Source organism: Anopheles gambiae, chromosome X (assembly GCF_943734735.2).
Source record: "Anopheles gambiae chromosome X, idAnoGambNW_F1_1, whole genome shotgun sequence".
Classification (NCBI taxonomy): Eukaryota; Metazoa; Arthropoda; class Insecta; order Diptera; family Culicidae; genus Anopheles; species Anopheles gambiae.
The window spans coordinates 3,187,781-3,203,618 of NC_064600.1; the positions used below are offsets into that span (position 1 = coordinate 3,187,781).

At 46.9% G+C, this 15,838-nt stretch overlaps 2 protein-coding genes across 3 annotated transcripts; both read left to right on the forward strand.

The window, feature by feature from the left end:
- The first annotated feature begins 1,026 nt into the window (after positions 1 to 1,026).
- On the forward strand, positions 1,027 to 6,503 carry LOC4576168 (cytochrome P450 4c3). 2 transcript variants are annotated; one of them, XM_061653680.1, is made up of 5 exons: positions 1,027 to 1,727; positions 3,185 to 3,300; positions 4,367 to 4,646; positions 4,746 to 4,815; positions 4,900 to 6,503. In XM_061653680.1, the coding sequence occupies exons 1-5, from the start codon at positions 1,496 to 1,498 to the stop codon at positions 5,813 to 5,815; spliced, it is 1,614 nt and encodes a 537-aa protein (XP_061509664.1). In that variant the 5' UTR covers positions 1,027 to 1,495; the 3' UTR covers positions 5,816 to 6,503. The 2 variants fall into 2 exon arrangements, with proteins under 2 accessions (XP_061509664.1, XP_061509656.1); XM_061653672.1 differs by having other exon boundaries at positions 4,746 to 6,503.
- Positions 6,504 to 8,293: 1,790 nt separating this feature from the next.
- Positions 8,294 to 11,001, forward strand: LOC1272071 (cytochrome P450 4c3). The gene is made up of 5 exons (XM_310941.6): positions 8,294 to 8,624; positions 9,104 to 9,219; positions 9,290 to 9,569; positions 9,658 to 9,727; positions 9,799 to 11,001. Exons 1-5 carry the CDS (start codon positions 8,372 to 8,374, stop codon positions 10,724 to 10,726), a joined length of 1,647 nt encoding a protein of 548 aa, XP_310941.6. The 5' UTR covers positions 8,294 to 8,371; the 3' UTR covers positions 10,727 to 11,001.
- The last annotated feature ends 4,837 nt before the right edge of the window (positions 11,002 to 15,838 follow it).

Below are 15,838 nucleotides of genomic sequence, written 5' to 3' on the forward strand. Positions count from 1 at the left end.
GATTAGATTACGTGAAGGTGATTCTGACTAGATTCCGTACGTGAAGGTTACTTTTTAGAACAACCATTGGATGTTAAAAGTGTGCTGACACTTAGATTCAAATAGAAAACTGAATCATAACTCCAGTGTTGGTCGCACACTGTGCATTAGAAAAAGAAGCTTAATTCAAAACAAATATTAACATTGGTGTCTTACAGCTTCAGGCTGTACCGAAACATGCTAAAAACAAATATGCTTAAACGCGGTGTAGCATTTCGGAAGGAAAACAAACAAAACGGAAGCGTCGGTGAACAATCAAGTCGAGCAATGCTCCGTCCTAATTAAGATGTTTTTGAAACAGCAACAGTAACACATCACACGAAACACAAATCATCAGTCGTGGAAAAAAGTATAAATACCTTCATATCCAGTTTATCATTCGGCAGTCTATAAATGGGGATTTCGCTAATAGCTCGCCTGCTTAAAAGTGATACCTTTTTACACGCATTCAAAGTCCCCCCCCCCCCCCACGCCGCCTGAGCGGCAACACACAAACACGGCAAACAATCAATTATTTGTCGATCATCCAACGAGGCGAGAAAAATTATCAACACAATCGGTTCCTCGGATCCCCCACAATATACGCGGACGCATCGGCCCCAGTCAGCAGAGGTGTTTATGGACACGCGCGTTTGACGCTCTTTCTCCGGCCAATTATACATACACCTCTTCCCCCCTGTCCCCCCCCCCCCCCGCACACTGCCCGCGCTGACTGACGGTCGCTGTTCCGCGGGCCGCACACAAATCGTCACCCTTGAAGCCAGCGAAGAAGCGGTACCCACAGCGCTGCGTCGTTTATCTGGAGGTGGAGAGGAGGGCCGGGAGGGGGGGGGGACGCCTTCGAGCTGGCCAGCTGCCCGAATTTTTCCTCGCCTAGAGGTCACCGATCGGGCCCCGGTTTTTGGTGTGGTGTGTGAGTTTTTTTTTTTTTTTGTTATTTCGGTTATGCTCCGGGCCGATCGAAACCAAAATTTTATAAATATGAGGCCCGGTGCGTTCGACGCGCCCAGATCGTCACCATACTTTGCGCCGTCAGCGCGCGCGCGCCTGTTGCCTGGTTTGGTGTGTTTGGTGCTTAAAATTGTAAGCGAAACGAAAAAAAAAAAACAAGAGTGAAACAAAGCTGCACAGTGTGCATTTTCATGCAAAGATAAAAAAGGAACAAAACAAAGGCCAAAAAAGACGTTGCTGAAAAAGGTTGCAGTTTTTGTTGTTGTTGTTGGTCAAATTGACACTACAATACCCGAACACGTGGAACGCGTTTGACCGTTGCGGTTTAAATTTTAGAGCCGTCCAGTGACCATCCTGACAGCAGTATTTAAAACCGTGAAAACATCTAAGCATTTTTTTGGACTTTGAGAATAGTGAAAACGGATTGTTTTTTTATTATTTTGGTTTGTGATTTTGTTGTAAATTTCGGGGACGTATAATCACCTGCGCACTGCAACCCCGCGGCATGGAAAACTCGTTCGCTTCCGATCGGATCGGGACGGTGCGGCGCGGGACGGCCGCGCTGGTGGCCGTCTTTTCCCCGCCAACGTTGGCCATGCTGCTGCTGCTGGCGCTTGTGCTCGTGGTGTTTAAGGCGCGCCGAGCCAAGATGGTGAAGCTGATCGATCAAATACCGGGCCCGGTCTGCATGCCGCTCGTTGGCAACGGGCTGCAAATAAACGTCGGCTGCAAGGACGGTAAGTGCAATGGGAGGCGAGCGTTTTGAAATCGCGCGGGACGTTGTGTTTATCAGCAATCAACCAAGGCGGCCACGTGTCTCGCCAGCAGCAGATGCAGCAATCAATTTAAACACACATCATGAAAGGCGATTTGTAATGTGTGGAAAATTAAAAGAAAGGAAAAAGACAGAATCGACAAATTCTTCCACTCATTTTGAGCGGACGTTTCACTGGCACGGAACGAAGCTTTCTGCGGAGACGCAAGCAAATTAGGTGATTGATTAAAACCGAGAGCGCTTTTCTAATGCCTCCGCCCTGTGCGTTATGTCAGCCAAATTAATGCAACCGCAGTTGTCCGGAAACGTCACTCACTCGTCCAGCGTGTAGTGCGTCGTTGGCACATGGTTTGCAACGAGACCGCGACGATCATTGTTGCCTCATAGTTTTGGGCGCTTTGGCGAAAACGCTAGATTGCTGCCACCCAAAACATCTCCCAAACACACTGATGTGCCTTCGTCACCTTGCCTCCCTGCCTGGGCCTTGCCTATGTTAATTGCTGTCGCGAGAGATTTTGAGTTCGCCTCCAGCAGCAGATCCACGCACCGGTGGCCACTTATCTGCCAAGGTGGCTCGCGTAACGCCCGGGACGGATGAAATCGGTATTTCCTCTCGCCGGCCACAACGGTTGCGGCAGCATGCTCACCCCCCGGGGGGGCGAGAGAGTATGTTGTGACGGTTTCGAATTAATTTTATTCCAAACATTGCATTTCTTGGTGGGCCTATCAACACACACTCACGCACACACACACATCCAGAAATGGTCAAAACCAGATAGATGCGGATGGGAATTAGGAGCTGGAAAAACCTTCCGCATTGGTAGCTCTCTCGCTCTCTCTCTCACTTTGACACACACGCATAGTAGCAGCTTTGAAAAGTGAAACACGCTCTCCGATTACATGTGTCCCACAGCGATAGGGATATTTAAATATATGTTAGATAGTCACACACACGACGCACTCGGGGTAACATTTTACCCAGTGAAGAAGCGATGAGATAACTGACGCATGCAAAATGTGAAACTAGGTTATCAGCTATGAATAAAACAACCGCGTGAAGCTAGGATTGCTTGTCGTGTGTCTCCACTTTCGGACGATTCATCGCGAATGTATCTAGCAACACTATATTGCCCTTTCGTGGAAAACGGTACGGTGTTTCCTAAGCTGCCCCAGCCAGCCTCGGCCGACCTTGACTTTCTTTTTGCGCCAGCGATGGAAGATAATGCTAATTTGCTGATTTAAATTTTAACATCCCTCCGTACGGGGACGCTTTTCAAAATCGCCCGAAACGCGCTGTGCGTTGCACAACGCAGCCGTCACTTTGAAAGGGTGGGCACATTATTTTCGACACGAATTAGAATTAGATAAACCAAACATCCTAAACGACTTCCCAACTGTTTCTTTGCTTGCCCTCGACAGAGCTGTTCGATCGTATTATCGCGTCGAGAAAGATGTTTGGCCGGCGACAGGGCATCAGCCGCGTGTGGAACGGTCCCATACCGTACGTGCTCATTTCCAAAGCTGCTGCGGTCGAGGTAAGTTTGGGGTTTTACTTTATTTTGCTAGCGGTGGCGAGAACACAAAAAGGTAAACTGTTTTGCGTTAAACGTGAGCGGTAGAGCAGACCAGCGAATAAGCATAGCAAGCAGCAATTTCCCGGTATTGAATTTATGCAGCTAAGCAGGTGCTGCAAAAGCTGCTTGCGCGAAACAATCGAACGCAGCTCAGCAACAGGCTGGAATGCAAAATCAGGCATTTATTTACTGTTGATAGCTTAATTTTATGTTTTTGTTTTCGTGAGAAACATTCTGCACTCGCCAGCTCGTGCTCTTGTACGGGTTTTGGCGCTTCGTTAAGAGAGCTGCTTCTGTAGGGTAATTGGTAAGCGCACGTGTAGCCGACAGACATCACAACGCCCTCTTCCGTTCGAATCTTGAGCGCTTTGACTTTGCTTTACCCCCCCATATGCGCCGTTTTAAGCACTTTACAGCCAAATTTCACCATTTTTGCATTTTCATCTCTTAATGGCACACAAAACGGTATATTAAAACAGACATGTGTAATCAAAGAGTTGCAAGTGTGTTGTGCGTCATAACCACGTTTTCTCGTACCCGTGCAGTGCTACAATTAATAACACACCAAACGATCAACAAAAATACCGCGGCCAATCTTTTCTTTTTTTTTTTTTTGGGGTGCGATTTTCTCTGCCGAAGGTGAAATGTGACTTTTCGTGGCCGGAATTGAGTCCCCAATAGTCCATTCTATGCACACACACACACGCGCGCACACACACACACGCGCGCACACACACACACACATTGATCGCAGCACCAGCTCGCACCCATTGCACGCTGCAGACTTTCTGACATTGAACTTTTCCTATCCTTGAATTTGTTACATTTTCGAGACATTTAAACAAGAATAACAGTTGGTCGGCCGCTTTGGGCCTTCGCTGGTGGAAAATAAAAACGAAAACCCCTAGCATGCATCGGACGGCATGAGAGCGTTGGTAACTGCGTAGCATACTTTCTAGCCCGGTGTCGGCAGCGGTATCGAAGCGCTACATTTATGCTGAACTGTCAAAATGCTTGCCATCCGCAGCCCATACTGAGCAATCCGAAGCTGGTGGAGAAGAGCAACGACTACGAGTACATGAAGGCCTGGCTGGGCAATGGTTTGCTCACCTCGCCCGGCTACATCTGGCATCCGCGCCGCAAATCGCTCACGCCCGCGTTCCACTTCAAGATACTGTCCGACTTTGTGACGATCTTCCAGAACCAGGCGGACGTGCTGATCGACAAGCTGGCGGAGCACACGGTACAAGGGGAACCGTTCAACATAGTGCCGTACGTGACGCTCTGTGCGCTGGACATTTTCTGCGGTAAGTACTCAGATGGGTCCATTGCAGAATGGTGACCGAAGAGCTCGAGAGTGCTGATTGCTAATGATGCTGATTTGGACCTTTTTCCCCCCCCCTCAGAAACTGCCATGGGATGTCCGGTGTATGCGCAAAAGAACTCCAACTCCGAATACGTCCGTGCACACAAACAGTTAAGTTTGGCTAACGCCTGTTCCCTACGCACTAACGTCTTGTTTATTCTGAAAAAATGCTCTTCTTCTATTTCGGCACACAGAATCGGCAAGGTGATACGCAACCGGCTGCAGAAGATATGGCTCCATCCGGACTTTGTCTTCAAGCGCACGAAAGAGTTCCAGAAGCACCAGGAATGTCTCAAGGTGCTGCACAACTTCTCCGACCGCGTCGTGCGCGAACGGAAGGAGGAGTTGCGCAAGCGCAAGGAACAGCTTGACCAGAACAACAACAACGGCAATGGAGAGAGCGACTACAGCGTGCTGGAAGATGGCATCTACCGCAAGAAGCAGCTCGCTTTTCTGGACCTGCTGCTCGAGGGTTCCGGCCTGTCGGACCTCGCCATCCGGGAGGAGGTGGATACGTTCATCATCGGCGGCCACGACACGACCGCCGCCGCCATGGCCTGGATACTGTACCTGCTGGGCGCTGCGCCCGACATACAGGAGCGCGTCATCCAGGAGATCGACGCGGTGATGGGCAAGGATCGGGACCGTCGCCCAACGATGGCGGAGCTGAACGAGATGCGCTACCTGGAGTGCTGCATCAAGGAGGGTCTGCGGCTGTACCCCAGCATACCAGTGATTGGCCGGCGGCTGACGGAGGATGTGCGGGTCGACAACTACACCATACCGGCGGGCACGACCGCCATGATCGTGGTGTACGAGCTGCACCGCGACACGTCCGTGTTCTCCAACCCGGACAAGTTCAACCCGGACAACTTCCTGCCGGAGAACTGCCACGGGCGCCACCCGTACGCGTACATCCCGTTCAGTGCCGGGCCGCGGAACTGCATCGGCCAGAAGTTCGCGATACTGGAGGAGAAGTCCGTCATCTCGGCCATCCTGCGCAAGTACCGCATCGAGGCGGTGAACCGGCGCGAGGACGTGCAGCTGCTGTGTGATCTCGTGCTGCGACCAAAGGATGGGCTGATAGTGCGGCTGCACAAGCGCGAGTAGAAGGGAGGGGCGTGTGAGCGATGAACGCTACCAGACAGCATGTCGCAGTAGTAGCAGTAGCTCTCTCTCTCTCTTTCTATTCTTCTCTCGTCGCTCTCGGTACTCAGTATTACTTGTGCTGCCCATCGCACGTAGTGCACACGCTTTGATTTCGGCTCTGGTTGCTGAAACCACCGGAAGAAAGGCAGTACAAAACTCAGATTTTAATGTGTACTTCGCTCGCTTGCTGCTGTTTCTGTCTCCCCTGTGCACTTCCCAGGTTGCTCTGCTGCTTCTACGGGTATTTTACTTTAGACGCTTGTGTTATCCATGCTCTTGCGGGTTGTAAGAAACAATGGTATAAGTCGCTTGTGTACCATGCTTGTCCGCTCGCATGGTTGGCACATTCGTACGTGCTTGCCGCTGGTGGCGTGCGGTGTCTACAGGACCGTTCTATTTCTCTCTAGCCATAGAGACAGCAAGATCGAGACGACCATGCCAGTATTTTACGACGCGATGCGGTGGATACGTGTTCTAGTGAACGTTACTGTCGGGGGCGTTATTGCAGGGTTTGCGAAACTTCGCTGACGGCTCAGGACAATAAGACTTTATAAATGTAGATTTTAATTTTTACTAGTATAAATAAAACTTATGCGGAAAATCGGTATCGGTGTTTTGCATGTACCAAAGCACATGACATAACATATTATTCAGCTGTTTTAGGAATGCCATCCCGTTTAAGACAACGTTTTCATTTGATATCACACGTGCTTGTGTTCAATGATGATGTTTTTATTCACTTGAGAAATTATATCACAAGCATGACAAGTTGCGTTGTAGCATGTAGCTTATTACAACCTGTTTCTTTCAAACGCCATCTATTAGACTGGATCGTTTTAAGACACGTTTGCAGTATCTTCAATGAATATTCTGAGCATGGTTGCAGTTGGGGAGTTGTTGTAACATGTTGAATGGATAATAATAATAATAATAATAATAATAAAAATAGTAATAATAATAATAATAAAAATATTATTAATAATAATAAAAATAATAATAATAACAATAATAATGATAATAATAATTATATTACCAATAATAATAATAATAATAATAATAATAATAATAAAAATAATAATAATAATAATAATAATAATAATAATAATAATAATAATAATAATAATAATAATAATAATAATAATAATAATAATAATAATAATAATAATAATAATAATAATTATAACAATAATAATAATAATAATAATAATAATAATAATAATAATAATAATAATAATAATAATAATAATAATAATAATAATAATAATAATAATAATAATAATAATAATAATAATAATAATAATCATAATAATAATAATAATAATCATAATAATAATAATAATAATAATCATAATAATACTAATAATAATAATAATATAAATATGAACAAGAAATAAGAAAAGGAAAAAAAGGAGACAAATGAGTGAAAGAAAAATATATAAGAACATCAAGAAGGAGAAGACATATTATTATAAATGTATAATTACTGTATAATTATCACTTAAGTATCGGTGGTACCTGTCATGTAAAAGTTCGGATCTCATCTTTATAAATAATATCCAAATATTTGTTTTTACAAACACTTCACACTTACATGTCAAATTTGTCTAAATACAATCATAACTGCAATAAAGTGGAAAACAAGCGATCCCAATAGTAATATTTATATATATACATCCCACTCCTGGTTTAAAATACAAAACAAACCATTAAGATTCGTTTATAAAAGTAAATAAAATGGTGAAAAACAAACAAACCAAAAATCAGCGACACGTTTCAATTGCGAAAACCGCCGACACCGTTTTACAATAAAAACCCACCCACCCGGAACGGTGGAAAACACTAACGAACTATAATCAGCGCCCGCAGAGGCCCGTAGATAAGGAATTTGGATTTTTCCTACATATTGTTCGCGTCAATTTCCACACCGTTGTATCACACCGACACATCAGGCGCTTGCCGCGCTCGATACCTATCGACGCGGACGACTGCGACACCGACCACGGCGTCACCTTCACACCTCACAGCGGCACACGTTTGCCTATCTGCCACGATGGTGTGCTGCAACGCTTGGCGGTGCAGCCCATTAATTGATTACCCGTCCGCCCGGTTGCGATTAGCATTTAGCATGCATGAAGAAAGTGTGAAAAATTGCATCTGTGCTATCGGACTACCAGCCCCGAAAATTGCCTAATTGATGTGACTTTAATTAACGAGGTGAGTCTGATACGCATACGCTTAAGCAGATGTGGAATGGCCATTTCTTGGTGGCAGTTTGCAGAGCTGTGATTTTCCCTCGCCCAGGTGCATGAGATGCTAATGGCCATTATAATTTTTCACTCGAATGAGCTCTGTGGTGTGTGGCGGGACCTCGGGCGGGAGGCGCATAAGTGAAGCTTGTTTGTATATAAGTTCGCAACGGTACCGTCTTCCCGTTTTAGTCGACCCGTAGTAGCAAGTGTGGTGCCACCCCCGTTTGGGACGAAACACTCATTGCGTTTAGGTTGCTGGTACAACGTCATGGCTTACGGTGATTCTGTGCTGCTTGCCTCCAGCATCGGAGCAGGGTCCAACAGCTGGACCAGGCAGCAGTTTATCGAGAGTGTGCCCAAAACTAGCGTGCTGCTGCTGCTGAGCTTCATCTTTATCGTGTGCTGCTTGGCAGCGTACCTGGAGCGCTATCGGCGCTTGGTGCGACACATCAACTGCATCCCCGGCCCGGCCACGCTGCCAATCATCGGCAATGCCCTGCTTATCAACGCTGACCGCGAAGGTACAATCAATTACAATCAAACGGTGCTGCTACGAACATGTGTTAGCTGAGAAAGAACGTAATTTAGCTCAGACGAGGAATCGAAATGTCTGATAGTGAGTCCTTTACAAGTGCTTTGAAGTGTTTCAAAATAGTGACCATTGCAAAATCTGAAAAAAATCTAATAATTTGTATGCCTCTGCGTACTGGGAGCATAAATGCCCTTGTGAAACGCTTCGCCAACTTACATTGCATACCTTTAGGCGCCAAAAGTGAATAAAGCGTTTTACATCAAATTGATTGTGTTATACTGTATAACAGCCGATATTACAGCGATATAGAAGGCAGGAATGATACGTTGTTGATTAAATTTTTAAATGACTAACAGTGCTTTGAACTGATGAATGTTAATTGTGTGGTACAATAGAAGCGTTTGTGCGCTGGAAATACTTCATCCTCTTACCCCTTCCCAGTTTTATAACGATATTTCATGATTTTAGAACTGTTCAATCGCATCATCGCATCCCGAAAGCTGTATGGACGCCGCCAGGGTATAACGCGCATCTGGAACGGGATGACGCCTTACGTGCTGATCTCCCAGGCGCAAGCAGTTGAGGTAGGGCTCGCTCGAATGGGCTGTACGCTCCCAGCCACCAGCTAACCAGCTAAATTGCCATACCTTCCAGAAAATACTGAGCAGCACGAAAAACATTGAAAAGGGCCGTGACTACGAGTTTCTCCAGCCCTGGCTCGGGACCGGGCTGCTGACGAGCCCGGCCAGCAAGTGGCAGCACCGGCGCAAGATCCTGACGCCCACGTTTCACTTCCGCATACTGGCCGACTTTGTGGAGGTGTTCAACAAGCAGGCAACGGTGCTGGTCGAGAAGCTGGCAAAGGAGCTGGACAATGAGGCAGGCTTCGACTGCGTGCGCTACATCACGCTCTGCTCGCTGGACATTATCTGCGGTAGGGATGGAGTGTGCATCACAAAAGCACGCTACTAATGATTGCCGTTTGTCATGTGTGTGTTCTTTTCTCTCGCCCTTTCCTCCAGAAACTGCCATGGGATGTCCCGTGTACGCACAGCGCCAGTCCGACTCAGAGTACGTGCGGGCACACGAGAAGTAAGTTTCCGGCCGAGTCCGAGTTTGTCAGCGCATCATTAACCCGGCACGCGCTTATCGCTTATTTGCAGAATCGGCGAGATAATGCTGAACCGGCTGCAAAAGCTCTGGCTCCATCCGGACATCATCTTCCGCTGTACGCGGCAGTACCGGGAGCAGCAGAAGTGTCTCGACATCCTGCACCGGTTCTCCTACCGCATGATCACGGAGCGGCGTTCCATTATTCAAACTGGCAGCATGGTGAAGCAGGCCACCACAGAGGACGGGCTAGATGCAAACAACAACAACTGCGAGGGCACCGGGCGTAAGCAGCTCGCCTTTCTCGATCTGCTGATCGAGGCGTCCGACGGTGGTCGGATACTGTCCGACACGGACATACGCGAGGAGGTGGACACGTTCATTCTCGGCGGGCACGATACGACCGCGACCTCCATCTCCTGGACCCTGTTCCTGCTCGGCACGGACCCGACCGTCCAGGAGCGGGTAGTACAGGAGATCGAGTGCGTGATGGGCGACGGTGGCGAACGGTGGCCAACGATGCGCGAGCTGAACGAGATGCGTTATCTGGAGGCGTGCATTAAGGAAGGGTTGCGGCTGTACCCGAGCATTCCGATCATTGGCCGACGGCTGACGGAGGACGTGCGGCTGGCCGACCATGTGCTGCCGGCGGGCACGAACGCCGTCATCGTCGTGTACCAGCTGCACCGCGATCCGGCCGTCTTTCCCAATCCGGATCGCTTCAATCCGGACCACTTTATGGTGGATGCGTCGTCGTCCCAAGAGCCGCGCCATCCGTTCGCCTACATTCCGTTCAGTGCGGGACCGAGGAACTGTATCGGGCAGAAGTTCGGGGCGCTCGAGGCGAAGGCAGTGCTGGTGGCCGTGCTGCGGCAGTACCGGGTCGAGGCGGTCGATCGGCGCGAAAATCTTACGCTGTACGGTGAGCTGGTGCTCCGGTCGAAGGATGGACTGCGGATACGCATAACGAAGCGGAAGTAATGTATACGATGTGTGCTGTGTGATGCCTTACGAATAGTAAGGTTTCTATGTCGGACAGCAATGAGAGGGTCAAGAAAGAATAATGAAGGTCTATAGATTACGGAATCTCATAACATGGACATACCTGAGGGTAGTCTGAGCTGTTTCAATGCAAGACAGGCGATCGATATCGTATCTTCATGTAGGTATTAAATTAAGAGCTGACTAAAAACACACAACAAATTTACAAAAATGTTTTGATATAGAATAAAGTTGAATCTCTAATATGAAATATAACCTAGAAAATCCGTTGAAGTATTCTTTCCGTAAGTTGTTGTAATGAACAACCTTGTACGGTTTCCCATCTTCGTTGATTGTTCTATCTAGGATCCCCCCATATTGCCTGTCTGTACCACCAGTCATCAACTCGTGCGACTTAACAACATGCCCGTCATGGGCTCGAGCCCCGATTGGACCGTGCCCCCGTATGTAGGACTTGACTATCTTGCTATGTGTAATCAGTAAGTCACTGAAAGCCAAACCCCAATTGTGGTTCAGGCAGGCCTTGACCTACAACGGTTGTTATGCCCAAAAAAGATCCCCCAATATTATATTGAGGATATACTATGAGGCAAGCCTATAGGTCCTTGTCAAACTTCAGAAGATCTGTTCATGATGTCGATATAATTGTCTTGAAATTAATAACAAATCACTTTTACTATTTCTGCTAAATACTCTCCACGGCTTAATCTCCTCCAAAATATAAAATTGTCGTAATAATAATTTACCAATAATCTAGTCCACTTTGAAATATTTCTCGTACACTTTCTAGGGCCATATGCACATGGTTATGTGGCAAGAATGAGTTAGTATTTGTCTCTAGTGGTTTATAGATTTGGTAGATCTTTATATAACAACTAGAAGATTTTCAAACCTGTTGGGTAAGTATCCAATTGACCTATTTCTTGCTCATCGGCGCTACATTCTACCAATCATACTTAAACTGAATGACTCTGAAATCAGTCTATGATAAGTTTAAATTCCTCCTAAATTGAATATATAGACACTCTCTTCAATACCTAGATCCCGTTCTAGGTTGTATTCTTAAGCTAAGCTTAACTTTTACTAACATGAAGAAACTCCTCATGATTTGAAATGCCTCAGGATGGATAGATGAAATGCCTCAGGGTATCCCTTGGTGGTTGTTAATGAGAGACACGTTAGGCCACACGTATACTCGTTTCATAATGAATATTATTTGTGTTTTTTGTTCAACTCCCTTGAAGCCGATGAATCGCAATGTTAGATCGACTCTGCGTGCCTCTTCCCCTATCATTACAGCTGGGCTTGTTTGTCTTGCTCAATCAATTACTAGTTACGAACATTTTCGCTCGTACCTGCAAATAAGCGCGATCCTTTCGAGGATTCTTTCTACAAGATAACAGCTCAGTGGTCATCAAACTGATTGCGTGGTAAAACGAACCTCAGTGCTGCATAAATATCGCCTCCGGAAACTTCCGCACAGCGTACAGGGATGCACCCTGTGCGTGAGATAAGCGCTCTAAATCATGGCAATCCATGTTTGGAGGCCGCCAACCGTTTGCCAACCACTGCGGCAGGCCAGGCACCAGAACGCATTCTTCCGAACTGATAAACACACATACAGCACTTCGACCTGCCCTAGCATCGAAGCACCGGATTGCTAACCTCGACCGCTTATTAAATCATCGACCGCTAATGACCAACCGATCGCGGGAGAGACATTCGCAGAAGTAAAAGTTTGATTGGGCCGGGCGGCCGCAAAGACCCGCACGGGAAGCGCACGGACCACGGGGGCAGAAGCCTTGATGGCAGAAATCGTGTCGCTGGCAAATACTCGAATGCAGCCGACGCAAAGGGCAAACCCCTTGCGCGTAGAGAGGTGAAGTGATTGTCTTCCCTCTAATTGATCGACATCCGCCATATACACACACACGCGAACACACACACACACAGGTGCTTGCCATATCTGTCAGAGTGGCTCGCTAAGGGAGCGATTTGGGTTCAGCCCCGTGAAAGGGTGGACACACGCTTCAATCACACAGCGCGCTTGCCTTCTCGCGGGTTGACCTGCTGCCGGGACGGGAACCTCGGCGAGAGTTAACTGTTATGGCCGGTTGCGTTCCTTCATTAAACCGTCCACCGCTGCACTGGTGCAAGGTGCAGCCGTTGCGGTTTTCGGGCTGTTCACCCTTTTGCAGAGCTCGCAGCCCTCTCGAACCCTTTTTTTGTACCTTTCGCGAGGGATGGATGGGTCCGCATAATCTTTATGCAGCCCTCCACACACACACACGCGCCGCTCTAAAAGCACCACGATTGATTCTGACAGGTTCAAGGGCACGGTAAAACATTTTCAATTCCGCCATGCCGCCCCGCGGCGAATGCCGGAACATTGGAGTTTGACGACTGCGACTGGCGGCGTGAACTCCACCGTACTGCGATGTGAAAGGTTGCCGCAGTCCGTTCGTGCCAATGAATTGGAAAACTCACATGTTTCTGGCTCTGCAAATACCCACAAGCCGGACAGACGATTGACGGATATGGACAGCAACCGCAAACAAAACCAAACCGAGCGCGGCATTAAATCGTGCAGGATGAAGTTCACCCCGGGGCGTCGGGGGAGATGAGATGCTGCGGCTTCCGCCGGGAGTCTATTATCGTGATTAAGGGCGAAACAAATCAGTTCCCTCCGACCGGCACACTGCCTCGCGCGTACATGGCGGAGATACTGGGAGGAGCGGGGAAAGCATGTAAGTAAGGGTGAGCGCGCGCGACTTTTGCGTTCCTTGCCGGTGGCCTCGGAGGTGCGAAGTACACTCATTATTAATGATCATATTAGCACGCCCGTGTGCAGCCGCTATGTGCACGATGACAGATGTAATAAGCTTTTAAAAGCTTGTCGAAGAAAAATGTGCGTGTTACCACCATCATTCCTCCCCATTCCCTTCAGCCGAGCTGGTGGAATTGGTGGAAGCTGCCTTAAGCGAGAGCGCGCACCTCGTCGTGATCTGCAGCTTGACAAATGCTCCCGCGCCACCCAAACGCCACAAATGCAATCGGCACTCAGCCGAGCGTCCCAAAAACGCCAACGCCCATCGGAAGATTGTACCTTTTCCTGCGAGCTGCGGCTATCGGCCAGCAAGAGTGCCGCGGCAGCTCACTTGCACTTCCGCCATCATCGCGCACTATCGGTCATCTCGTTGGGGGCTGAGCTCTGGACATCCACTTCAAGACTTTGCTGTTCAAAGGCCAATCAGGCTTTGTTGATGAACTTCCACATCGGTTCCGCTTAGAAAAGGATCGTTTGTCTTTACCCTCTTTTCTTCCTTTTTCATTGCTTTCGCGCAAGCGACCGTTGCGACCGTGGCCAGCCAGTGTGTTTGTTGATGGTATAAAAATTTCACGCACGATCCTGGGCTACAAGGGTACTGCAGCCCGCAGAAGAAACGGAAGAAATAAAACTAGCCCCAACCCATTGCCTCCACCTCTTCCTCCTCCGCCGTGGATGCATCGATCATCGGACGGTGCGTAAGCGTAAGCGCGCTGCGATGGTCAAAGGTAACGAAAGCAATTTTCATGCGCGTGCGCGCGCTCGGTCCGTGACGCGGCCGCGCCCTTGTTCGCTGAATGAGGTCTTAATTCCAGGCATATTAAGGGGACTAGTAATCGATTTATGCAATTAGCTTTAATAATAAATACACCGATAGTAATGATAACGCTAATAATAGCTTCCTCATCGAGCCCTGATTGTTGACATTAAAATGACAGTGGCCATTCTGCGGTGGTTTATTTTTTGCTGCAGCAGGAGACGCTTGTTGTTTTTTTTTTGGGTCGTCATAGCTTTTACTTCCAGCAAGGAGTGCACGCATTTTAAAGAGGAGATGTCGTTGTTTACAGAAGAAAGTAAATTAAGGTATTGGAACTTTGACATACAGGTGTAGGACCTTGAAGTCATCTGGAAGAATGATCTGCAGTGACCATGTAACATTAAATTTTGAAGAAAAAGTTAGAAGTTAGGAAAGTTTCAATCCTCGAACGTATTCCAGCAATAAAGTTACAGCCAACTGACCTGGTATTCTGCCCATCGACCGTAGTGTTCTGCTTCATGAATCTTTCGTTGAGATTAAATTATACTATGCTAAAGCAATGAGTGATTGAAACCTAGAATCGAATCTCTAAACATTTACGAATCTTCAAAGATATATTATTCCAACAAAATACATAAATCTCTAAAGATTCATGTATTTCTGAAGATTCGTAAATTTCTGGATATTCAGGAATCTCTGGAAATGCATGAATGTTTAGACATTAATGACTATCAAGGGCTAACCTACGGCCCGTGATACAGTCGTCAACCCACTATAAGTTCAAGGACGTAACGCCAAGAACAGAAAGAAGAAGAAGAGGAAGAACCTCAAGATATATGAATATTTTGACATTCATGAACCTTTTGAGATTTATCAAGCTTTAGAGATTCATCAAGCCTTTAATCCGAGATTCAGATTTATTAAATTATTTAAAAGATTCTATCACATTCATACAGAGAAATATCCTCGAAGATACCCGATCGACAAATACAATGAAGAATAATGTATGTACAATGTATTAGAATCGCTTGATTCCATGTAGCATCATAAAAAGGACCTCGGCTCGAATTGTTTGTCCATGTCGTCGTGTATAGTCTCTCGTGGTATAACAGACTCAGAAATAAGAGACAGTGTGATGATCATTTGGCCACAAGCTGCTCCATAATCATTTGAAACAGAACACAACGTGTGAAATCAGACATGCCGTCTATTCTTCTTTGACACACCTTTAACCCGGTAGAGTTATAATACTTAGTAATTTAATGTGTTGTCGATTAGCTGAAGAATACAATACACACATTTTAGGTCTCAAAACAACTCTACCCCACCAACGAAAACACTTGAATGATTTTTAATGGTAAATTAATCCTTTTTTTTTTGGTTAGCTCTAGATACGTCTTGAACTTCCGATCTTTACCGTGACAGGCGAAGTACGTTGCCACAGCGCTATAGGACTTGTTGCATTCAGCTGTGTTAGAATGCACATATAAAGTAATGATGGTTCACT

Excerpts from the sequence above, each read along its gene's own strand:
- LOC4576168 (XM_061653672.1), top strand. The coding sequence starts at position 1,496 with ATGGAAAACTCGTTCGCTTCCGATCGGATCGGGACGGTGCGGCGCGGG. Across the intron at positions 1,728-3,184 it reads AAACGTCGGCTGCAAGGACG|AGCTGTTCGATCGTATTATC; the intron begins GTAAGTGCAATG and ends TGCCCTCGACAG. Across the intron at positions 3,301-4,366 it reads CCAAAGCTGCTGCGGTCGAG|CCCATACTGAGCAATCCGAA; the intron begins GTAAGTTTGGGG and ends TGCCATCCGCAG.
- LOC1272071 (XM_310941.6), top strand. The coding sequence starts at position 8,372 with ATGGCTTACGGTGATTCTGTGCTGCTTGCCTCCAGCATCGGAGCAGGG. Across the intron at positions 9,220-9,289 it reads CCCAGGCGCAAGCAGTTGAG|AAAATACTGAGCAGCACGAA; the intron begins GTAGGGCTCGCT and ends CATACCTTCCAG. Across the intron at positions 9,570-9,657 it reads CTCGCTGGACATTATCTGCG|AAACTGCCATGGGATGTCCC; the intron begins GTAGGGATGGAG and ends CCTTTCCTCCAG.